The sequence below is a fragment of the Callorhinus ursinus genome, unplaced genomic scaffold, assembly GCF_003265705.2.
Source record: "Callorhinus ursinus isolate GAN/ISIS: 27379988/994484 unplaced genomic scaffold, GSC_fseal_2.0 scaffold1, whole genome shotgun sequence".
NCBI lineage: Eukaryota > Metazoa > Chordata > Mammalia > Carnivora > Otariidae > Callorhinus > Callorhinus ursinus.
In genome coordinates, this window is record NW_027397063.1 from 55,971,376 (window position 1) to 55,993,858 (window position 22,483).

The following is a 22,483-nucleotide window of genomic DNA, read 5'->3' on the forward strand; positions in this document are numbered from 1 at the left end:
GTTCTGTAAATCAACATTTTTCAAATTCCAGATCACAAATCATTAGAAAGTCATGACATATTTTAGTGGGTCATGAACAGCATTTTAGAAAATGAAATAGAAAATAACCAGAAGCATCAGATACATTGAGGGTAAATTGCCTTTTTGCTAATAACTTCTGTTTTGGATAGATATATACATTTTTTCATATGTAATGATTATGATGTAAAATGTATTTCTTATTACATGTTATGGTAAAAATATAAGTTAAAAAATGCTTTAAATATCCTCTTTTGCTTCCCTGAAACACACGTTTATTTGGCAACAGCTCTTCAACATTTTATCAAGAAAACTAATCAGTTATGAAATAGTTTTTGAGTACTGGAAGTTCATAATTTAATAATCATAATCTACACAAGATAATTTAATATACAAAGATCAATGAAACGTGGTTTCTGTCCCACAGAGGAGTGGACCAAGGTGAGAGAGAGGTAAAGGCCAAGGGCTGAATCTGGGATGAAGGTGCAGTTCTCCAGTCTTGTTTTAGGGCTATACTGTTTCCTGTGTCAGTATAACTTTGTTTGTGTATAAGAGAAAAAAATGAAATGATCAGGAAAAGAAACCTTTTTTACGGTATCAGATTTCTGAACAGAAATTTAGATAGGGCTTGGCTTTCAAACAAGCCTTTAAAGGATACCCTAACGATACAGCATTTTATGAATAGAATATATGTTATAAATGTCTGTAATCCTCAAGATAAGTGCCAGTTGTGATCCTGATTCTCTGACTTTTTAATTTTTTTTAAAGATTATTTATTTATTAGAGAGTGCATAAGCAGGACGGGGAGGGGGTCATATGCAGACTCCCCACTGAGCAGAGAGCCTGACATGCGGCTTGATCCCAAGATCATGACCTGAGCCAAAGGCAGACACTTAACTGACTGAGCCACCCAGGCACCCCTCTCCTCTGATATTTTAAGACTATGCGTGGATACCATTGGCTCTTATATAGATGGAGAATAGATTTCTTTCCCTCCCCCTAGAGAGATCAACTTTGTGTGGTGTCAGTTTACTTGGGGACAGCTGCAGACTTGTTTTCAGTGAAATGCTCTGTATGAGAAAAGGAGAACATATGAGATTGGTAGATCCCTATAGATAACTTTGATAATTCTTTAAAAGCAGGCTTAGTGGATCACCTACTATGGAGATAATAATTATATCAGGTCTAAAAGTTGTTTAATTAATTGTGGGGAATTCTGAGGTCTACAGCAATGAACACTGAGCCTCTTCTTTTCTAAATAACTGTGATGTGGGAGATTCCCTATAAGAATTAAACCGTAATGGTTGACATCTTAGATACTCTCTTTCCTAGAAGTTTTTAAAGAATTAATCAGTATCTCTGAATGAAGTCAACTCTGGGATTCTGGAAGGGTTCAATTTCTGAGCAAGGAGGATAATCCACCTTATGTTAGCAGGGATAGAATTGTCTGGGGGACCAGCTGGCCTTCTCCAGCCATACCCTTTTCATGGTTAACTGTTGGAGTCTTTACTTTGGACTCATGTAAGCATCTTGGGGAAAAGGATAAAAAGTTAACATTTTTAAAAAGTTCAGTGGCAGATTTTAGTTCCACATGTAAGGAGCTTGGCAGTTGCCATCTGTCCTAACAATAAGTAAAAAGCTGAACAAACTGAAAAAGCAACAACTTTTCTTGGATCTGTAAGAAAGGGGAGGATTCAGAACAAACTGCTCCCCTAAGATTAGAGAGGCATGCTTATAAGCAGGCATGGCTTCCCAGAATCTTAGAGATTCATGAGTGGAAACCACTCCAGAAACCAAGTCCAGGTAGGAAAACCTGAACAATAATTGATGAATTGCTGGAGGCTCTGAGAATTAAATTCTAGGGGAACCTAGTCACTGGGGCTCTGACAATTTTGTGAGATTTACCTCCAGGACCTCAAGTAGGTTCTCACAGGGCATTTGGGGAAAAATCCCCTCATGCTCTTGGTAGGGGGAGTGGAAAGGAAACCATTTTGAAATATGCCAGAGCACTCTGTTCTTCTTAACAAGGTCAGCTGTTAGGAGAAACTAGTTAACCAGAGCCTAACCTGCTGGGTATTATTAGAGCCTAACTGACCTGGGGGAAGGAAAATATGCAACTCTAGCCTCCTCTAGCCATCTTGCCCCACCTAGGAGGGGGGTGGGGAGAAAAAACTGAGAAACACTTAAGAAATTCTCAGTCCATATGCATAGGCTCACCAAAAGACTGAGACATAATCATAGGATAATAGAACACTTATCTTCCCCCCCCTCCTCACCTCACCACCACATTACTAAAGGCCTATTTACAGTAGTTTTTCTTACCCAGTACATTATGTGTAGCAGTCAAGAAACAAAAGGCATACTGAAAGGCAAAAAACACAATTTGAAGAGACAGCATAAGCATTAGAACCAGACATGGCAGTTATGTTGGAATTATCAGATCAGGAATTTAAAACAACTATGATTAACATCCTAAGGGGCTCTAATGGATAAAATGGATTGCATGCAAGATCAGACAGACAATGTATGCAGAGAAAAGGAATCTTGAAGAACTAAAAAAAAAAAATGCTAGAAATAAAAAATGCTGTAACAGAAATGAAGAATACCCTTAATGGGCTCATTAGTAGACTGGACATAGCTTAGGAAAGAATTTTGGAGCTAGAAGATATAACCATAGAAAACTGGAAAGCAAAGAGAATAAAGACACAAAGACTGAAGAAAAGGAACAGAATATTCAAGAACTGTGGGCAACTACAAAGATATAATAAATGTGTAATGGAAATACCAGAAGAAGAAAGAGAGAAAGGAACAGAAGACATATTTGAAACAATGAGGATTTCCCCAAATTAATGTCAGACACCAAACTACAGAGTTAGGAAGCTCAGAGAACACCAAGCAGGATAAATGCCAAAAGAAGTACACTGAGACATATCATATTCAGACTAAAGAAAATCAAGATAAGAAATTTTGACAGAATCTAGAGGACAAAAATGCCTTACTTATAGAGGAACAAAGATGAGAATTACTTCTGACTTCTCAGAAATCATGTGAGCAAGAAGAGAAGTGAAAATTTAAGGTGTTGAGAGAAAAAAAAAATCAACCTAGAATTCTGTATCCTATGATACAGATACCTTCAAAAGTGAAGGAGAAATAAAAACTTTCTCAAACAAAAGTTGAGGAAATCTGTTGCTATTAGACCTGCCTTAAAAGAAATGTTAAAAGAGTTCTTTAGAGAGAAGGAAAATAATAAAAGTCAGAAACTTGGATCTACATAAAGAAAAGATGGAATAAATGAAGATAAAATGAAAAGTTCTGCTTTTTAATCCAACAGTTGACAGTTTGTTCAAAATAATAGCAACAGTGTATTTGGAAACATATATGCAGTTGATACACAGTTGACTCGAAAATATGGGGGTTAGGAACACTGACCCTTGCATATTAGAAAATCCATGTATAACTGTGACTCCCCCAAAACTTACATTTATAGTACTGTACTATATTTATGAAAAAAAATCCATGTGTAGGTGGATCTATGCAGTTAAAACCTGTGTTGTTCAAAGGTCAAGTGTGTGTGTGTGTGTGTGTGTGTGTGTGTGTGTGTGTGTGTGTGTATGTATGCTTATGTATGCTTATATTTAAGTAAAATGAATGACAGCAATGATAAAGAGATGGAAGGGAAGAATTAGAATTATTTTGTTAATTATATGAGGTGTGTATGTTGTCAACTATATGTTGTCAACAAGAAATCTACTTTATTTTTTTATTAAGTTTTTAAATTTTAATTCCAGTATAGTTAACATACAGTGTTATATTAGTTTCAGGTGTACAATATAGTGATTCAACCAGTTCTATACATTACTCAGTGCTCAGCATGATAAATGTACTCTTTAATCCCCATGATCTATTTCACCCATCCCCCCCAGCTACCTCCCCTCTAATAACTATCAGTTTGCTCTCTATAGTTAAGAGTCCATTTTTTGTTCTCTCTTTCTCTTTTTAAAGAAACCCACTTTAATTATAAAGACACATATAGATTTTCTTTTAATATTTTATTTTTAAGTAATGTCTATACCCAGTGTGGGGCTTGAACTCAAAACCCCAAGATCAAGAGTCACAAGCCCCACCAACTGAGCCAGCCAGGCACTCCATAATGTGTCCCTTTTTTTTTTCTTTAATGTACACTGTATGCCCAATGTGAGGCTTGAACTCACAACCCCAAGATCTAAGAGTTGCATGCTCTATTGACTGAGCCAGTCAGGTGCCCTGAGACACCTATAGATTAAAAGTAAATGGGTAGAGAAAAATACATTATGCCAGCACTAATTAAAAGAAAGCTGCAGGAGTTATACTAACTTCAAACAGAGCAGACTTCAAAGCAAGGAAGATCATCAGGGATAAAGAGAGGCATTACACAATGATAAAAGGCTCAGTTCTCCAAAAAGACTTACATTATTTCATGTGTATGTACCTAACAACAGAATATCAAACTACATAAGGCAAAAACTAATAGAATTACAAAGAGAAATGGATGAATCCATTATCATAGTTGGAGAATTTAATACCCTTCCTGTAGAAATGGACACATCTAGCAGGCAGCAAATCAGTAAGGCTCTAGTTGAACTCAACAACACCATCAAATCAACTGGATATAATTGATATCTACAGACTACTTCATCCAACAACTGCAGAATACATATTCTTCTCAAGTTCACATGGAAGATTCACCATGATAGAGTACATTCTGGGTATAAAACACAATTTAACAAATGTGAAAGAATAGAAATCATATAATGTCTGCTCTCAGACCACAATGGAACTAAACTAGAAATTAATAACAGAAGGATAACAGAATTCCTGAATATGTAGAGATTAAATGATACATTTCTAAATGACACGAGGGAGAAAGGAGTCTCCACAGAAATGAAAAAATATTTTGAACTTCATGAAAGTGACAGTAGTTTTTCAGAATTTGTGGGGTACATTGAAAGCAGTGCTTAGAGGGAAATTTATAACATTGAATTCATGTATTAGAAAAGAAGAACTAGAACCAATCATCTAAGCTTTTACCTTAGGAGACTAGAAAAAGAAGAGTAAATTAAATCCAAAGCAAGCAAAAGAAAGGAAATAATAAAAATCAGAGCATAAATCAATGGAATTGATCAAGAAAATCAATAGAAAAAAAACCAATGAAACCCAGAGCTGGTTCTTCAACAAGATCACTAAAATTGATACCTCTAGCCAGGATAACTGGAAAAAAAAAAAAAAAAGAGGACACTACTTTCTAATATCAGAAATGAAAGAAAGGACATCACTACAGATTCTATTGATGTTAAAAACATAAGGGAATACTATGAATAACAATGCCTGCAAATTTGATAACCTAGATGAAAAGACTAATTACTTGAGGGGCACCTGGGTGGCTCAGTCAGTTGAGTGTCTGCCTTTGGTTTGATTCATGATCCCAGGATCGAGCCTAGGCTCCCTCCTCATCAGGGAGCCTGCTTCTCCCTCTCCCTCTGCCCCTACCCCCACCCCACTCATGCTCTCTTTCTCACTCTGCTCTCTCTCTTTGATAAAATCTTTTTCCTTTAAAAAGGAAATGCTTGAAAGATACAATTTGTCATAACTCACACAAGAAGAAATAGACAATGTGAATAGACCCATATCTATTAAAGAAATTAAATCAATTAATAACCTTCCAAAACATAAAGCACCAGACTCAGATGGGTCTACTGGTGAATTCTACCACACTTTTAAGGAAGAAATGATCCCATTCTCTACAATCTCTTTTAGATAATAGAAGAGTGAATACTTTCTAACTTTATGAGGCCAGCATTATTCTAAAACCAAAATCAGACAAAACATTAAAAGAAAATGGCAGACCAATGAACATAGGCACAAAAATCCTCAACAGAATATTAGCAAATCAAATCCAACAGTGTATAAAAAGAGTTATACACCATGACCAGGCTGGTGCAAAGCTGGTTTAGCATTTGGAAATCAGTTAGTGTAATCCATCATTTCAACAGGCTAAACAAGAAAAATCACATGATCATGTTAATAAAGGCAGAAAAACTATTTTACAACATCCATGTTTTATTCATGATAAAAACTCTGAGTAAACTAGGAATAGAAGGAAACTTCCCCAACTTGATAAATAACATGTACAAAAACCCTGCAGCATACTTAAAAATGAGAAACTCAAAGCTTTTCCACTAAGATCAGGAACAAGGCAGAGACATCCCCTCTCACCCCTCCTTTTCAACATCATAGAAGTCCTAGCTAGTGCAAGAAGACAAGAAAAGGAAATAAAAGTTATAAGGACTGGGAAGGAAGAAATCTGTCTTTGTTAGCAGATGCTATGTTTATCTATGTAGATAATCAGGGACAAAAAGGACTAAAAAAATTAGAACCAATAAGTGATTATAGTAATGCTGTAGGATACAAGGTTAATATACAAAAGTCCATTGCTTTCCTATATACCAGCAATGAACAAGTGGGATTTAAAATTAAAAATACAGTACCATTTACATTACCATAAAAAATGAAACATTTAGGTATAAATCCAATAAGGTATATATATACAAGATCTATAGGAGGAAAACTATAAAACTTTGATGAAAGAAATCAAAGAAGAACTAAATAAATGGAGCGATATTCCATGTTCCTTGATGAGAAGACTCAATATTGTCAAGATGTCAAGTCTTCACAACTTGATCTATCGATTTAATGTAATTTCAATCAAAATCCCTGCAAGTTATTTTATGGATATCAACAAACTGATTCTAGAGCTTATATGAATAGTCAATATGTGTTGACAATAGCCAACACAATATTGAAGGAGAAGAACAAAGTTGGAGGACTGACACTGTCTGACTTCTAGACCTACTATTAAGCTGTAGTAATCAAGACAAAGTGGTATTGGGGAAAGAATAGGCAGATCTATGAAACAGAATAGGGAGCCCAGAAGTAGGCCCACATAAATATAATCAACTAATCTTTGACAGGAAGAATAAAGGCAATACAATGGAGCAAAGATAGTCTTTTCAACAAATGGTGCTAGGACAACTGGACATTTATATGCAAAAAATAAAAAATAAAAAGAATCCAGACACAGACCTTACACCCTTCACAAGAATTAATTCAAAATGGATCACAGATCTCAGTGTAGAATGTAAAACTAAAACTCTTCGAAGATAACAAGAAAAAAATCTAGGTGACCTTGGGTATGGCAATTAATTTTTTAGCTGTAACACCAAAGGTACAATCCTTTAAAGAAATGGTGGATAATCTGGACTTTATTAAATTAAAAACTTTCGGGGCGCCTGGGTGGCTCAGTTGGTTAAGCGACTGCCTTCGGCTCGGGTCATGATCCTGGAGTCCCGGGATCGAGTCCCACATCGGGCTCCCTGCTCGGCAGGGAGTCTGCTTCTCCCTCTGACCCTCTTCCCTCTTGTGCTCTCTATCTCTCATTCTCTCTTTCTCTCAAATAAATAAATAAAATCTTAAAAAAAATAAATAAATTAAAAACTTTCGGTGTTTCGAGCAAAGATGGCAGAGTAGTAGGAGGACCCTCGGCTTACCTCATCCCTTGAACACAGCTAGATAAATATTAAATGTTCTGAACACCCAAGGAATCTGAATACTGACAGAACAAACTGCACAACCAGAGGGAGAGAAAAGGCCACATCGTGGAAGGTTGGAAGTGTGGAGATGTGATGTGGGGGAGAAAAGGATGGTGGGTGCTGCAGAGGAGAGGGAGTCCTGATCATGGAGAGAGGCAAGGTGGGGGCATTGCACAGGGGATCACACAAGGAAAACACTTCCCCAAAGCCATTGACTGGGAAAATGAGAGGGGCTGATTATTGTGAGTTTTTATAATCAACAGAACTCAAAGACTGGAGTTTTAGAGTCCTGTGCTGTGGCCAGTGTGGAGCCCGGTAGGTGCTGCAGTGCTCCTGTGGAGAAGTAGGGCAGAGAGCCTGGGAGCAGACAGCATGATCTGAGGATCCCCTGGGTTGCACTGGGAGAGATGGTTCCCCCTTCTTAGAGTGCATCTGGGATAAGTGAAATTGCTTCTCCAGCAAAAAAAGAGGTTGCAGGCACCATTATGCTCCCCCACCCCTTAGCATAGACAGACATCTGCTGAGGGTGGCTAACCTGGACACTGCCTTTTGCTTCACTTTACTCCAAACCACTGTGTGTTCATGCTATTTCTGGGACAAACCTCTACCAGGCCCAGTGTGGCAAGACCCCCAGAGGATCAGCACACAGGTCCAAGCCATGCCAGGTCCCTAAAGTTTGGAGCTGTAAAACTCAGCCAGCCTGCCTGGGATAAAACACAGGTACCCTGCACTGCCGGGTGAAAAGACACTGGACACAGAGAGGGTGAAGGCAGTGATCTGTGGGACACCTGGGATACACAAGGGGAGATTGTTCATTTTTCTGTAAGGGCTTCCCAGACAGTGTGGGCACCAACTCCCCTCTCCAGGATGAGGGAGAGGGCTGGTACCATTTCCCATCCCTGCCCCTCAGCATAAACTAACTTCAGTAAGCAGCATAAGCCAACAGTGGCAGCATAAACCACCTATACCAAGCTCTGCCCCCCTCCACTCTGCAGGTGCTTCTTTACTAGGGCAAGTGTGCCTGAGAACCTGAGCAGTGGGCCCCTCCCCCAGAAGAGCAGCATAACCCCCCCGTATGCACCAAATCTACAGACCGTAGAGTGCTGCAAAGCATCAGGTCTCTTTTAATAAACAGACCAGAGCACACATACTTAAAACTTGCCACACTCTGGCCAAGTTCCAAACAGTTCCCAGTGTAGGCAAGGTGAAACTGCAGAGGACTGACCTGAGGGAAAGAGTAGCCAGAACACAGCAGCAGAGTGCACACAGCATATACCAGAGACACTTCCTGAAGTGCCAGGCCCTGCACAGCATATGACCTCTTCTCCATAAAGTCATTACTTCCAGGAGCAGGAAACATAACAGGCTTTCCTAACACAGAGAAGACAGAGACCTAAACAAATCCAAGACAGAGGAATTCATCCCAAAAGAAAGAACAGGAAAAGGTCATGCTAGAGATCTAATCGAAACAGATATAAGTAATATGCCTGACCCAGAATTTAAAACAACCATAAGGATACTAGCTACTAGCTAGGCTTGAGAAAAGCATAGAAAATACCAGGCAGTCCCTTACCACAGAGATAAAAGACCTAAAAAGTAGTCAGGCTGAAATAAAAAATGCTATAGCCGAGATACAAAACTGACTGGATGTAATGACCACAAGAATGGATGGAACAATGAATAAGTGATATAGAAGATAAAATTATGGAAAATAATGAAGCTGAAATGAAGAGGGAAAGAAAAATATTGGATCATGAATGTAGACTTAGGGGACTCAGTGACTCCACAAAGTATGTAACATTCATATCATAGGAGTCCCAGAAGAAGAAGAGAAGGAAAAAGGGGCAGAAGGTTTATTTGAGGAAATTGTAGTTGAAAACTTTTTAATCTGGGGAAGGAAACACATATCCAAATCCAGGAGACACAGAGAACTCCCATCAAAACCAACAAAAGCATGCCAACACCAAGACATATTGTAGTAAAATTTGCAAAATACAGAGATAAGGAAAGAATCCTAAAAGCATCAAGAGAAAAGAAGTACCTAACTTACAAGAGAAAACAAAATAAGGTTAGCAGCAGACCTTCCCACAGAAACTTGGCAAGGTAGAACAGAGTGCCATGATATATTCAATGTGCTGAATGGGAAAAATATGCAGCCAAGAATACTCGATCTAGCAAGGTTGTCATTCAGAGTAGAAGGAGGGATAAGAGTTTCCCAGACAAACAAAAACTAAAGAAGTTTATGATCACTAAACCAGCCCTGCTGATTTTAAAGGGGACCCTTTGAGTGGGAAAGAAAGACCAAAAGTAACAAAGACTAGAAAGGGACAGAGAAAATCTCCAGGAACAAGGACAAAACAAGTAAAACAATGGCACTGAATTAATATCTAACAATAATCACTCTGAATGTAAATGGACTAAATGCTCCACTCAAAAGACATAGGGTATCAGAATGGATAAAAAAAAAAAAAAAAAGGACCCATCTGTATGCTGCCTACAAGAGACTCACTTTAGACCTAAAGGCACCTACAGACTGAAAGTGGGGGTAGGAGAACAACTTATGCTAATGGACATGAAGAGAAAGCCAGAGTAGCCATACTTATATCAGATAAAGTAGATTTTATTTTTTTTTAAGATTTTATTTATTTATTTGAGAGAGAGAGAATGAGAGATAGAGAGCACGAGAGGGAAGAGGGTCAGAGGGAGAAGCAGACTCCCCGCCGAGCAGGGAGCCCGATGCGGGACTTAATCCCGGGACTCCAGGATCATGACCTGAGCCGAAGGCAGTCGCTTAACCGACTGAGCCACCCAGGCGCCCAGATAAAGTAGATTTTAAATCAAAGACTGTAACAAGAGTTAAAGAAGGGCACTGTATCATAATAAAGGGGTCTGTCCAACAAGAAGATCTAACAACTGTAAATATTTATGCCCCCAACTTGGGGCATAAATATATAAAACATATATATAAACAATATATAAAACAATAACAAATATACAGGAACTCACTGATAATAATACAATAATAGGGGACTTTAACACCCCACTTACAGCAATGGACAGATCATCTAAGCAGAAAGTCAACAAGGAAACAGTGGCTTTGAATGACACACTGGAACAGATGGACTTAATGGATATATTCAGAACATTTCATCCTAAAGCAGCAGAATACACATTCTTTTTGGGTGCACATGGGACATTCGCCAGAATAGATCATATACGAGGTCACAAATCAGGCCTCAACAAGTACAAAAAGATTGAGATCATACCATGAATATTTTCTGACCACAATGCTATGAAACTTGAAGTCAACCACAAGAAAAAATTTGGAAAGACCACAAATACATGGAGGTTAAAGAACATCCTGCTAAAGAATGAATGGGTTAACCAGGAAATTAAAGAATAAATAAAAAATACATGGAAACAGATGAAAATGAAAACATGCTGGTCCAAAACCTTTGGGATGCAGCAAAACCAATTATAAGAGAGAAGTATGTAGCAAGACAGGCGTACATCAAGAAGAAAAATCTCAAATACACAACCTTACACCCAAAGGAGCAAGAAAAAGAGCAAGTGAAGCCTAAAGCCAGCAGAATAAGGGAAATAATAAAGATTAGAGCAAAAAGAAATGGTACAGAAATTTAAAAAAAAAAAACAAAAACAGAACAGATCAATGAAACCAGGAGCTGGTTCTTTGAAAGAATTAATAAAATTGATAAACCTCTAGCCAGACTTATCAAAAAGAAAAGAAAAAAAAAGACCCAAATGAATAAAATCACAAATGAGAGAGGAGAGATCACAACCAATGCCACAGAAATACAAACAATTATAAGAGAATATTATGAAAAATTATATGCCAACAAACTGGGCAATCTGGAAGAAATGGATAAATTCCTAGAACATACAAACTACCAAAACTGAACCAGGAAGAAGTAGAAAATTTGAACAGACCCATAACCAGCAAAGAAATTGAATCAGTGATCAAAAATCTCCCAACAAACAAAACTCCAGGGCCAGGTGGGTTCCCAGGGGAATTCTATCAAACATTTAAAGAAGAGTTAATACCTATTCTTCTGAAGCTGTTCCAAAAAAATAGAAATGGAAGGAAAACTTCCAGACTCATTCTATTGAGTCCTGCCTCACCTTGGTTCCAAAACCAGACAGAGACCTCACTAGAAAGAATTACAGGCCAATATCCCTGATGAATGTGGATGTAAAAATTCTCAAAAAGACAGTAGAAAGTTGAATCCAACAGTACATTAAAGAGTTATTCAGCACGATCAAGTGGGATTTATTCCTGGGCTGCAAGATGGTTCAATAGTCACAAATCAGTCAACATGATACACCACATTAATAAAAGAAAGGAAAGAACCATATGATCCTCTCAATAGATGCAGAAAAAGCATTTGACAAAGTACAGCATCCATTCATTATAAAAACCATCAACAAAGTAGGGATAGAAGGAACATACCTCAACATCATAAAGGCCATATACAAAAGACCCACAGCTAATATCCTCAATGAGAAAAAACTGAGAACTTTTCCCCTATGGTCAGGAATAAGACAGGGATGTCCAGTCTCACCTTTGCTATTTAAAGTAGTACTCAAAGTCCTAGCCTCAGCAGTCAGACAACAAAAAGAAATAAAAGACATCCAAATCGGCAAGGAAGAAGTCAAACTTTCACTATTCATAGACAATGTAATACTCTATGTAGAAAACCCAAAAGACCCCACCCCAAAATTGCCAGAACTGATAACATGAATTTAGTAAAGTGGGAGGATACAAAACCAGTGTACAGAAATCTGTTGCATTTCTGTATACCAATAATGAAGCAGCAGAAAGAAATCAAGGAATCAATCTCATTTACAATTGCACCAAAAACAAGATACCTAAGAATAAACCTAACCAAAGAGGTAAAAGATCTGTTCTCTGAAAACTATAGAACACTTATGCAAGAAATTGAAGAAGACACAAAGAAATGGAAAAACATTCTGTGCTCATGCATTAGAAGAGCAAATATTGTTGGGGCGCCTGGGTGGCTCAGTCATTAAGCGTCTGCCTTCGGCTCGGGTCATGTTCCCGGGGTCCTGGGATCGAGTCCCACATCGGGCTCCCTGCTCAGCAGGAAGCCTGCTTCTCCCTCTTCCACTCCCCCTGCTTGTGTTCCTGCTCTCACTGTCTCTCTCTGTCAAATAAATAAAATCTTAAAAAAAAAAAAAGAAGAGCAAATATTGTTAAAATGTCTATACCACCCAAAGCAGTGCACACATTCAAAGCAATCCCTATCAAAATACCACCAGCATTTTTCACAGAGCTAGAATTAACAATCTTAAAATTTGTATGGAACCACAAATTAGCCAAAGCAAACTTGTAAAAGAAAAGCAAAGCTGGAGGCATTCCAATGTCAGACTTCAAGTTATATTACAAAGCTGTAGTTATCAAGATAGTATGGTACTGGCACAAAAACAGACACATGGATCAATGTAACAGAATAAATGTCCCAGAGGTGGACCCACAACTATATGGCAAACTAATCTTCAACAAAGCAGGAAAGAATATCCCATGGAAAAAAGACTGTCTCTTCCACAAATGATGTTGGGACAACTGGACAGCAACGTGCAAAATAATGAAACTGGACCACTTTCTTATGTACAAAAATAAATTAGAAATGGATGAAAGACCTAAATGTGAGACAGGAAACCATCAAAATCTTAACAGGAGAACACAGGCAGCAATCTCTTTGACCTTGGTCGTAGCAACTTCTTACTAGACATGTTGCTGGAGGCAAGGGAAACAAAAGCCAAAATGAACTATTGGGACTTCATCAAGATAAAAAGCTCTGCACAGCAAAGGAAACAATCAAGAAAACTAAAAGGCAACCTATGGAATGGGACAAGATGTTTGCAAATGACATATCTGATAAAGGGGGTTAGTGTCCAAAATCTACAAAGAACTTACCAAACTCAACACCCAAAAAACAACCCAGTTAAGAACTGGGCATAGACATTTTTTTCAAAGAAGACATCCAGATGGTAACAGACACATGCAAAGATGCTCAACATTACTCATCGTCAGGGAAATACAAATCAAACCACAATGAGATACCATCTCACACCTTTCAGAATGGCTAAAATTAACAACACAAGAAACAACAGATGTTGGTGAGGATGTGGAGAAAGGGGAACCCTCATGCGCTTTTGGTGGGAATGCAAACTGGTGTAGCCACCCCGGGGAACAGTATGGAGTTTCCTCAAAAAATTAAAAATGGAACTACCCTACAATCCAGCAATTGCACTACTAGGTACTTACCCAAAGGATACAAAAATACTGATTTGAAGGGATACATGCACCTTGATATTTATAGAAGCATTATTAACAGCCAAATTATGGAAGGAGCCCAAACGGCCATTGGCTGATGAATGAATAAAGAAGTTGTCATATATATATAATGGAATGTTACTCAGCCATAAAAAAGAATGAAATCTTGCCATTTACAATGACATGGATGGAACTAGAATATATTATGCTAAGCAAAATAAGTCAGAAAGAAAAATACCATTTGATTTCATTTATATGTGGAATTTAAGAAACAAAACAGATGAATGTAGGGGGGGAAGATAGGCAAACCATAAAACAGACTCTTAACTATAGAGAACAAACTGAGGGTTGCTGGAGGGGAGGTGGGCAGGGGAATGGGCTAAATGGGTTAATGGGATTAAGGAGGACACTTGTGATGAGCAGTGGGTGTTATATGTACATGATGAATCACTAAATTCTCCTGAAACTAATATTACACTGTATGTTAACTAAGTGAAATTTAAGTAAAAACTTAAAGAAAATAAGTAAATAAAGTTAAAAACTTCCTATGTACAAAATACAATGTCAATAGAATGAGAAGACAAGCCACAGACTGATAGAAAATATTTGAAAAGACATATCTGCTAAAGGACTGTTACCCAAACTATGTAGTGAACTCTTCAAACACAACAAGAAGAACAACCTGGTTTTAAAACGGGCCAAAGACCTTAACAGATACCTCACAAAGAGGATATACAGGTGGCAAATAAGCATATGAAGAGGTGCTTCACATCATATGTCACTGGGGAAATGCAAATTAAAACAATAAAATGTCACTCTGCACTTGCTAGAATGGCCACCATCTGGGACACTGATAACATCAGCACTAGGAACCCTCATTCATTGCTGGTGGGAAATACAAAATGCTATAGCCACTTTGGAAGACAGTTTGGCTGTTTCTTATAAAACTAAACATACTCTTACCATATGATCCAGCAATCATGCTCCTTGGTGTTTACCCAAGGAGTTGAAAACTTACGTTTACACAAAACCTGCACATAAACCCATAGGTATTTATAGCAGCTTTATTCATAAATGCCAAAACTTGGAGGCAACCAAGATGTCCTTTACCAGGTTGATGGATAAACTATGGTATATTGAGACAATGTAATATATTATTCATCACTAAAAAGAAATGAGCTATCAAGTCATGAAAAGATATGGAGGAATCTTAAATGCATATTGATAATGGAGCAGGCTATGCATGTGTGGAGGCAAAGTGTATATGGGAAATCTCTGTACCTTCCTCAGTTTTACTGTGAATGTAAAACTGCTCTGAAAATATTAAGTCTTTAAAAAATACATTCATTAGAGTTCATAATTACAGAACAGGGTTTGCTACTTTGTGAAACCCCTCTTTGTGAGGTTTAGTTTTGTTGGGCCTGGAAGGGAAAATCTAGAAGAGGGTATGGCAGACAGTGCATGCTTCTGGTGCCTGTGCAGTAGTGGAGGAGAAAGGGTCTGGAGAGAGGGAACAGAGCAGTGCTAGGTGCTGTCAGGATACTGGTGAGCCTGTGGATGGGATCCAGGACTCAAGCCAGGTAAGCAGCAGATATGGGGTCTTTCTCATTTTTCAGTTCGACTGAAGTTGGGGAGGGGTAGGAAAGAGATCATTGTTCTTTCTTATTCAGTTTATTCTCCCCTAAAACCAGCTGAAATGGAGAAAAAGAGAATAGGTTGGAGAAAAATAACAAGTTAGTTAGGAAAGAAACTATTAAGTTACTGTAGGACTTCTGTCAAAGTAGCATTCCCCCTTTGCATCCTCTCCTCTGACTCACCTAGAAGGATCTTAAGTCATCAGAAAGATTAGTCAGAAGGATTCATTAGGCTTTACCATAATCTTAGCATATTTGATCAGATGGTTCAAATGTGTAATTTTTAATTTGGAAAAACAGTTTATTCTCTTGATTCAAACTAATGGTGTTACATAATAATATTCATATGACCTGGGATGATATAAAGCTGATTTGAAGTTATTTCCTCAACTAGAATCTTTATAGTCAAATAATTTCTGCTGAAAACACAAATTATAAATACCTAAATTATCTACATAGGTTAGAAATTCATAGCAGCTGCTGAAAAAATGATTTCAATACCATTAGAATTCAGCATTAATAACAATTTAAGGTATTATTTCATTACAGGTTGAACCTCCAAGTAGGTGCTTCTTTCTAGCTGACTTAAAGTGCATTTTTCTTAGAGCTAAGCTCTGTATGTTTTGCTTCTTTATAAACACCTCCCATTGCTTTTGACTATTTTTAAAATGGAAATCTTTCTCTTTTTTGCCGTTATATTTAGTTTTTTTGTTTATGTAATTTAACAATTCTTCTACCAACTAGAAAACATATTTTCTTTTAAATGGAAATGGCTGTATTTTTTTTTCCTTATTTTAATAGTAGTACATGTCTAGGTTAAAAAAAAAGTTAGAAAATTTAGAAAACTATAAACATGAAAAAAATCTGTTATCCTATCCAGAAATAATTGTTATTTTATTGTATATCCATCTAGGCATTTTTCTGTGCACAAAACACAGTTTTTAAATATAAAGATGTACTCCTGTTGTACATACTGCTTTATAGTGTGCTTTTTTCCTACTTTACATTGAATCATGAACATTTTTGTATGTTTATAAATTCTGATTACATTTTACTTTTAATAGTTGCATAAATTCCATTATAGGTGTGTCATATTTTTTGAAGTAGTTTTTCTATTGGTGGTGATCACTTAAGTTTGATTTTTCTTGAAAAAGAGCCACATGAATAGATTGGAAAGATTTCCATGAAGTATGGTTTAGTTAAAAAGACAAGATGCAAAAATGTATTCATAATATGATTTCCATATTAGCAAAACAATAAAATAAAACTATGTGTATATTTTTGTGAGTGTAGAAAAATAAGTGTGGATAAAAATACAGCAAGATTCAAGGATAATTCAAGGATAATTTAGTATATATTCTAGATCTAGGATATACAGAGAGGGTACTGCTATAGGTAGAAAAGGGAGGTGAAGATATTAAGGGAAGCAAACTCAAAAGTAAAAGAAAAACGCACTGCTGGGGTGCCTGGCTGGCTCAGTCAGTGGAGTGTGTGACTCTTGATCTCGGGGTTGTGAGTTCAAGCCCCTCACTGGATGCAGAGATTGCTTAAAAATAAAATCTTTATTTTATTTTTTAGATTTTATTTAAAGTTAATTAACATATAGTGTATTAGTAGTTTCAGGGGTAGAATTTAGTGATTCATCAGTTGCATATAACACCCAGTGCTCATTACATGAAGTGCCTTAATACCCATCACCCAGTTACCCCATCCCTCACCTACCTCCCCTCCAGCAACTCTGTTTGCTCCCTATGGTTAAGAGGACCTTATGCTTTGCTCCCTCTCTGTTTTTATTTTTCCTTCCCTTCCCCTATGTTCATCTGTTTCATTTCTTAAATTCTGCATATAAGTGAAATCATATGGTATTTGTCTTTCTCTGAGTTATTTCGCTTAGCGTAATACACTCTAGTTCCGTCGTTGCAAATGGCAAGATTTCATTCTTTTTGATGGCTGAGTAATATTCCATCGTAGGCATATACCATATCTTTATCCACTCATCAGTTGATGGACATCTAAAAATAAAATCTTAGAAAAGAAAAAGAAAAAAGCCCTGCACTAGAACATTAAAGCATATGTGCTATCATACTTGCTATAAAAATTATGTTAAGAGTAGACATATGTTTAAATGAATTAATGTAAAATTTTTTTCTGTACTTAAAAATAGCCAGAATAAAAAAAACAAGATGAAAATATGGATCCAAGGTTGATGCCTAATAACCTCAGGTACAACCATTTTTTAATTGGCCATTAAAAAAGAGTTTGTAAGTTTTTATTCTTACACATCAGACTTTATGAATGTGTTTGCATATATCTCTGTATACTTGTCCAGTTATTTCCTAGAATAAATTCCTAGGAGTACATTTGCTGGGGCAAAAGAGTATTGTAAAGGTCAGATATATATTGCTAAGTTACCTGTTAGGTTATATCTATTTATTTCAATCAACAGTTTATGAGAATGCCTGTTTCTTCACAACTTCATTGATGCTGGGTATTTTCAATCTTTTAAATCTTTGCTTATGTGATATAATAAGAGCATCTTGTGGTTTTATTTTACTTTTCTTTGATTACTAGTTATGTTCATTATTTTTTCATGTTTGTTTTCATTTTTGTGAATTGTTATGCATTTTTCTGTTGGTATTTAACTGTCTTATTGATTTACAAGGGCTTTTTGTACAGAAAGGGTATTTAATTTTTATCATATATGTTGTAAAATCTATTTCTAAGTGTGCTATTCATATTTTAAATTTGTTCATGACACTTTGAGGTATAGAAGTTTCAACTTAATCTTAATTCATTTCCTTTTATAGTTTTTGGCTTTTGAGCCATGCTAAAAAAGATTTTCACTCAAAGATAGTATATTTACTTATGTTTCCTGTTAGTACTTTTATAGTCTCATTTTTACATTAGATGCCTTAAAATATCTGGAACTAATTTTTGTCCAAGGGATGAGGTAACTTCCGTAGTTAACCAAGTAATCCTAGCATTAATTATTGAGTCATCTATCTCAAAAGAGCCTTGCCTTTTTAAAAAATCAGAAGCATCTCATCTCTTTTCTCTGCTCCTGAATTTCTAGAGGGAAACAATTAAATTTGGTTGTATAACTAAAAGCAGAGAAAAAAGAAACCAGGAAGTAGCAATTCTCAACAGGTTTAGAAGTAACTGTATAATCTACTTTTCTAGACTACAGTCCTGCCCCGTGATACACAGATAAATAGGTACTTTTGTGAGTAGACTTGGGCTTTTATATCCCTTCAGTTTCTTGGCAGAGGTGAGACTAACAAGGCGGTTCTCTCAAGATAATTGGGCACAATCCTGGTTACACTGGATTCATGAATTTGTGCATGTTTAAAGGAGGAATGGGCTTGGTGAAGATGAGGATTTATTTCTGCTTGACTGTATAGTATTCTAAGTGATTGGATCAGGTTTTAATTTTTAAAATAATTTTCCCTTTTAGGACAGAGGCATATATTTTCCCTCCTACTTCTGCTAAGTACCCTTCTGTACCTTCAAAGTACACTGTGGGTACTCAGACTGATTATCGGGATGCTGAAGTTCAAACTGATCCATATTCTCCAGAATATGTAGTATGTCAGGATTCAATCCCTGAGCTCTTGACCCTGGCTACTCTTACTTGGGGTGAGTTGGTAATTGTCTTGAATATTTATGGATGCCTGTCCTGATAACCGTGCATGCTACTGAGTTCCTGGAAATGATGTGTCAGAGGCAACTATGGTATAAAGTGTTGCTATTTAAAATGTCTTGCTCAACAGAGCTACTTCATAGACTCATACTTCTACTGATACTTTTGTTCAAAGAGAGTATACCCTGTCCATTGCAAGGAGGCTTATATTGTACTTTATCCCTGAAGCGGAAGTTCTATTTCAGCTTAATTTTGTGGCTATTTGCTGACTACTCAACTCCCCCCACCCCCACTATTTTTCCTAGTAAATCAATTCCTTTTCATTGAGCAATCCTTACTCCCTCTTTACACATAAACCTTTTTTGAGTGTATAATACTGAATATATATTCTATAATATGTAACAGTATTATCTTTGCCAAAATATCTTGCAATTTATCAAAGCTCTCTTACATACCATATTAGATGATTTGGGTGATTTCTTTTGCTGTTATATCTGAAATGCTAATATGGTTCAGGCTCAGAAATTGACTCTTAGAATGCAATAAAATCTGACCTAGGCCTATATTATGTGAAATTAGAAAAATTAAGGAAAGGGGGTTTTGGAAATGACTAGACATTAGCTTCTTGAACTCACTTGATTATACCTGGGAAACAGAAGAGCCAGAGAGGCCAGCTCATCCCAGGTGGTGGAGATAGTTGGTACCCTGTAATGGTTTTTATTAACATGAGATTACCTTTGTTTCCCAGTTGTGATGGTTTGCTGTGGTCAAGTCTACATCATAGACAATAAAGATGTTCATATCTGAGCTCTAGTTTTGATTCTTGTTTCCTGGCTCACCTTACAAATTCAGATGAAGCATTCTTGACATCCATACTTGAAAGCAGAGGCTCTACTTTCAGACCTAGAAGACAGATTAAAAATATGCTGAAACTTTTCCCTCCTGCTCTAAATATATATGTTAGTATGTGTGTGTGTGTGTGTGTGTGTGTGTGTATGTGTGTATGAATATATTATTGGTTATGTGTATATTAGTGTGTGTGTACACATATACACACACCACACACTTTTAAAAAAGGAAGAAAATTTCCATAATTTAGAATTGGAGACGTCTTCCTAAAAGAAAGGAATAGCTAGGAGCCTATGAAGATGAGCAGGCACTGTGAATGGTGGGGAGCCAGATCTGAATTGCCTGCTTGAACTAGAAGAAGCAGGACTTTTCTCCTGCCCACAGGTAGGACTGAAGGCCAGTGTCTGCCAACACAGAGGTTGAAGTATCAGTAAAAACCACTGAGTCAGGCCTATCCCCTCATTTGTGAGGCCCTGAGTAGGAGTTTAAATGGAGGCTTATACACTATATGTATAGATATTCAAAAATTATAAATCAAATTAATATCTGTTAAGTAAAATATTTTAAGTAGAATTCTATATTTTTCACAAATATATCTTTATAACAAGTTGAAAGGACAAGTTTAAATTGAAAATTCTTAGATTCCTTGGGATTCTTTGGTGGAATGGGGCAATAAGGGAAGAGGCTGCCTGTGACTTGCCTTTTTTCTCTGGCTCTGTTCCACATCATGAGGGCCCTGTCATGTATGCATGTGATTACCTCACCTTGTTTTTCCAATCTCTGTGTACATATTGCTGTAAACAGCTGCCACTTGGCTACCCCTTGGGCTTAAGGGTGAACAAACAGGGGTGCCTGGGTGGCTCAGTCAGTTAAGCATCTGCCTTCAGCTCAGGTCATGATCCCAGGGTCCTGGGATCAGTCCTGCATCTGGCAACCTGCTCAGCGGAGAGCCTGCTTCTCCCTCTCCCTCTGCCCCTCCCCCTGCTTATGCTCTTTCTCCCTCTCTCTCTGTCAAATAAATAAAATCTTAAAAAAAAAAAAGGGGTGAACAAACAGCAGCATATAGTCTGCCCTTGGGAGTCTGACTTCTGGGAAGAAGTCCATGTAGATTTTTGGAAGGAGGCTTGGGCCATCTGTTCAAGGAATTCAGGGTTTCTAAGAGTAGAGTAGCTCCAGCTGGGCATAGCCTGTTGAACTCCTCATCCTATGATGATGGGCAGGACTCTAAAGAATGAGGCTGGGGAGCTATCCCTCTTGCCAGGTCAAAGAGTGTTACTACCCAGGGTGCTCATGAGAGAAATCAACAAATGATCTCAACCCAAGAATCACAAAGCATCTAAGGAACACAGACACCAGGAGTGATCCACAAAATGTAAAAAAAAGAAAAGGAGAGAGAGAGAGAGAATAAATTCTTGAGCAAAGAGAGCAAATGGAGCAATCTGAAAAGGACTTGGGAAATACTTTTTATATCCTCAAAGAGAGAAAGGGAGATAAAGCATGAAAACAAGAGTGACAGCTATGAGAAAAAAACAATTGCAATCCCTGGATTGATGAAGTTTGAAATAAAATGAGCTCAGTAGTAAACTAAGCAGAGCTGAAGAACAAATTAGTGAAATGAAAGATTAAATGAACAAGTATTCCAGAATGCAATATTCAAAGGTAGAGTAAGATAAAAAAGAACCATGGGGGATAGGATTATAAGATCCTATAATAGAGAGAATGGTGGCAATGCAAAAAAAGATAATGGCCGAGAATTTCCCAGGACTAAAGAAATATATGAGTACACAGGTTGAAAAATTTCATTGAGGACAAAGCAGGATTAAAAAAAAATTCACACCTACTAATAAAGGAAAAAGAAAAAACTGCAAAAGCTTTTAGAGAGAAAAGTCAGATACCTACAAAGAGACAAAAACTAAATTGACATTTTACAGCATTATTTTTTTTTTAAAGATTTTATTTATTTATTTGAGAGACAGAGAGAATGAGAGAGAAAGCACATGAGATGGGGGGAGGGTCAGAGGGAGAAGCAGACTCCCTGCTGAGCAGGGAGCCCGATGCGGGACTCGATCCCGGGACTCCAGGATCATGACCTGAGCCGAAGGCAGTCGCTGAACCAACTGAGCCATCCAGGCGCCCTTACAGCATTATTTTTAAAGTGCTGTGGGATAGGGATGACTGGTGGCTCAGTTGGTTCAGCGTCTGCCTTTGGCTCAGGTCATGATCCCAGGGTCCTGGGATCGAGTCCCGCATCCAGCTCCTTGTTCAGCAGGATCCTGCTTCTCCTTCCTCCTGCTTTTCCCTCTGCCTGCTTCTCCCCCTGCTTGCACGTGCGCTCTCTCTCTGACAAATAAATAAAATCTTTAAAAAAATAAAGTGCTGTGGGAAAATAATTGCAAATCTA

The 22,483-nt window shown here is 37.4% G+C and overlaps 1 protein-coding gene across 1 annotated transcript in view; it reads left to right on the forward strand.

Annotated features, from left to right (window-relative positions):
* CFAP91 (cilia and flagella associated protein 91) overlaps window positions 1-22,483 on the forward strand; it is a 97,580-nt gene that overhangs the window by 9,895 nt on the left and 65,202 nt on the right. Inside the window, exon 6 of the mRNA XM_025874815.2 lies at window positions 19,048-19,229. Coding sequence (XP_025730600.1) covers window positions 19,048-19,229 — 182 coding nt within the window. The remainder of the gene's footprint in view (window positions 1-19,047; window positions 19,230-22,483) is intronic.